General features: G+C 28.5%; 2 protein-coding genes across 2 annotated transcripts in view; both read right to left on the minus strand.

The window, feature by feature from the left end:
* The window catches only part of LOC111675474 (5'-nucleotidase domain-containing protein 3), a 194,297-nt gene that overhangs the window by 6,747 nt on the left and 184,722 nt on the right, over positions 1 to 2,828 (minus strand). The window lies entirely within an intron of this gene.
* On the minus strand, positions 1,807 to 2,254 carry LOC124419438 (LIM domain-containing protein PLIM2b-like). Its single transcript, XM_046948960.1, has 2 exons — positions 2,091 to 2,254; positions 1,807 to 2,017 (listed from the first exon to the last, which is right to left on the minus strand). The coding sequence occupies exons 1-2, from the start codon at positions 2,165 to 2,167 to the stop codon at positions 1,822 to 1,824; spliced, it is 273 nt and encodes a 90-aa protein (XP_046804916.1). The 5' UTR covers positions 2,168 to 2,254; the 3' UTR covers positions 1,807 to 1,821.

A 2,828-nucleotide genomic window follows, 5' to 3' on the forward strand; every position in this document is an offset into this window, starting at 1 on the left:
ACAATTTCTACAATATTGAACCTAGGAACATGTAATTAAGTTTGTATGGCCCGGATTAACTGAGGACCCATAGATGCGGACTTTTTGGTACTTTTTCGTTCTTCAAAAAGTACAAAAGGCTTTAAACACATCATGGTGAAGGGTATATAAGATTCGGCACAGCCGAATATAGAACTCTTACTTGTTTAATCATAAATTTTTTGTTACTGCTAATTATTGACATTAATTCAAGTGTTTATGTTAACTTTTATTGAAGTTAAGAACATGTTACGTATTAACATAACATAATTTCATTACAAATAATGTTTTTTTTTATTATTTACAAATTTTTTATTGATTTAACATTCGACCTTGAATGTTATTAACATGAACACTATTATCTTAATAATCACAGTACATAAGCAACAATAGAAAATTGGTACTGTTATTAACATTGTTTTTTTATTATTTGTATATAACATTTCATTATTATCCTTTTTATGATTATATCAATTACGATAATTTCAATATTTATTTGAACTGATAATTATTTTATTAATTTCGATTTTACTCATATAATAAACAAGGTAATGATTTTCTTAAACATGAATTGCTAATTTGTTTGTCTGATTTCATGAAAAGTTAAGGTCCATTAGTTAGTTCAATATTGGGCTATCTAAAACTATTACATATGATAGCATGGTTTTGGTGGGTAAAGAATTTAGAGGAGGAAATTACACCTAACCCCCTTCAACCAGGGTTCTCTCTTTTCGAACGGCAAATTGATGGATCCACCTTATTTACCATGAGCACGGCCGGTGTAGCAGCCCCTTGATAGTTAATCCCTTGCGGTTAAGTTCGATACAACATGTTCAAATAAGAAAATACACAAATAAGCTTATAGTGTAGGTGAGTCAACGCAACGTCAGCAGAATATTCTTGTCCTATCTCGCGTGATAGAATCGAGATTTTGGGCAACATTGATCTAAAGATTTCATATTATAAATCATTTTAAAGCCCGGGCAACGCCGGGTACAAAAAGCCAGTATTTTCTATAATAATTATACAATTTAGAAATATGGTTAAATTTCATATAAAATTCCAGCAAGTCTGCAAAAAGATGTACCGCCTTATGCAAAAACGATTATTAAATTAACAATGGCTGTTAATACCTGTTTTTATATGGAAAAAGTGTGTAGTACACCATTGTCAGCTTTAGTAATCGTTTTGCATAAGACCCGTAGTATTTTCATAACAACTAGTAAACCGAAGTGCTTTAAATGCAGGCGAAAAACTTATGATTTTTATGATTTTCATATCTGATTTTTAGGAGCAGTAAAAATCCGGTATTTGGATATCAAAAATAAATATTCTTTCAATAATATGCTTATGTAAATTATGTTATGTGAATATTTTAAAATATTTTTCCTTTGCATTTAATTGGTTTATTTTAAATAATCTTTCGAATAAAAATTTTTATTATACTTAAATAAAAAAATTTTGTAGACTTTTATTCGAATAATTTTAAACACGAATAATTAACAACCCAAATACATATAAATTGGGGCGACATTCGGATTCAGCTCTTTTCAATCCTGTATAAAAGTTTGCTTTGGTAGCTTATGTTATTTAACAACATACTAGACTATATATTACTTATTATTTTATTTTTGTAAAAAAACACAAGGCTCCAGGGACCCAAAAAATATTCTATTGATCAATTTATTACCCAATATTAGCAAGGATTTAGAAATATCAATAAACAAATATTCATACCCAAATTGTATAAAAATAGAAATCTTGAAGCACAACTCAGGTTTAAGTACAAAAATTATACAAATGTTATAAAAATATCAATGAAATAATCATACCTCTGACAACATCCGGTGGTAATTCAGTCGGTTGATTTTCACGTATTATTAATTCTGGTTTTCTCGGCTGAATTGGCTCGACATCTTCAACAAATTTAGGAGCAAACAATGACTTGAAGTGTATAGTACAATATACAACTCCTTCGTGGCTTTGATACGTATCTAGTCTTTTAAGTCACAAAAAGAACAAAAAGTTATAAATAATATTCTAATATATATTTAAATAACATATAAACTTACTTCAATTGCTTGTTGCATTCATTACATCGGAAACAGTTCTTGTGGTAAATATTTTTTTCAGCTTTTACTTCTTCCATTTTATAAACCGGCTTATCACATAGAAAACAGTTTTTTTTTACTTCGCCTTGTGGTTGCTATTTAAATAATTCAATATAATATATTAATTATACTGTGATAATTACACCAGAATTATGAAGTGATTCTTATATGCCAATGCTTTTTCGTTGTAGTCCATAAAGTACTAATATACTATAAAGTTTTGTTCTCTTTTTTTAGTACATTAATGTAATGTAATGAGGTATTCCTAAAGTTGCGTCATAAATAATCAGTTTCCACCTAGCCCTCAGAAAACCGTTCCACCCAAATATCTTTTTAGATGTCATATTAAAGTTAAAGTGTCCAAACTATCTAAATAACTTTGTATATATAAATATAAATCACTAACGTCAGTCTAAATCGGTCTACAATTGGTCATAGCTGTAATATATGGCCCACATACTATTTTTACTTAAACAAACATCATTAATGTAAGTATGCCAAAAAGACACAGAAAAACGCCAAAACACCTTAACTTGATTTGGGGTTGTAGAATCTAGTGGCATCCTCCGTTTTAAAAAGTTGGATCAAAATCGGGAGATATTGCGTTTTGAAGTATGGACTTTTATGAGGTAATATTTTATTTTTTTTTTTAATTTTGAAAAGAAGTATAAATGCATAACAATTAAATATAAATGCATA

The sequence above is a fragment of the Lucilia cuprina genome, chromosome X, assembly GCF_022045245.1.
Source record: "Lucilia cuprina isolate Lc7/37 chromosome X, ASM2204524v1, whole genome shotgun sequence".
Classification (NCBI taxonomy): domain Eukaryota; kingdom Metazoa; phylum Arthropoda; class Insecta; order Diptera; family Calliphoridae; genus Lucilia; species Lucilia cuprina.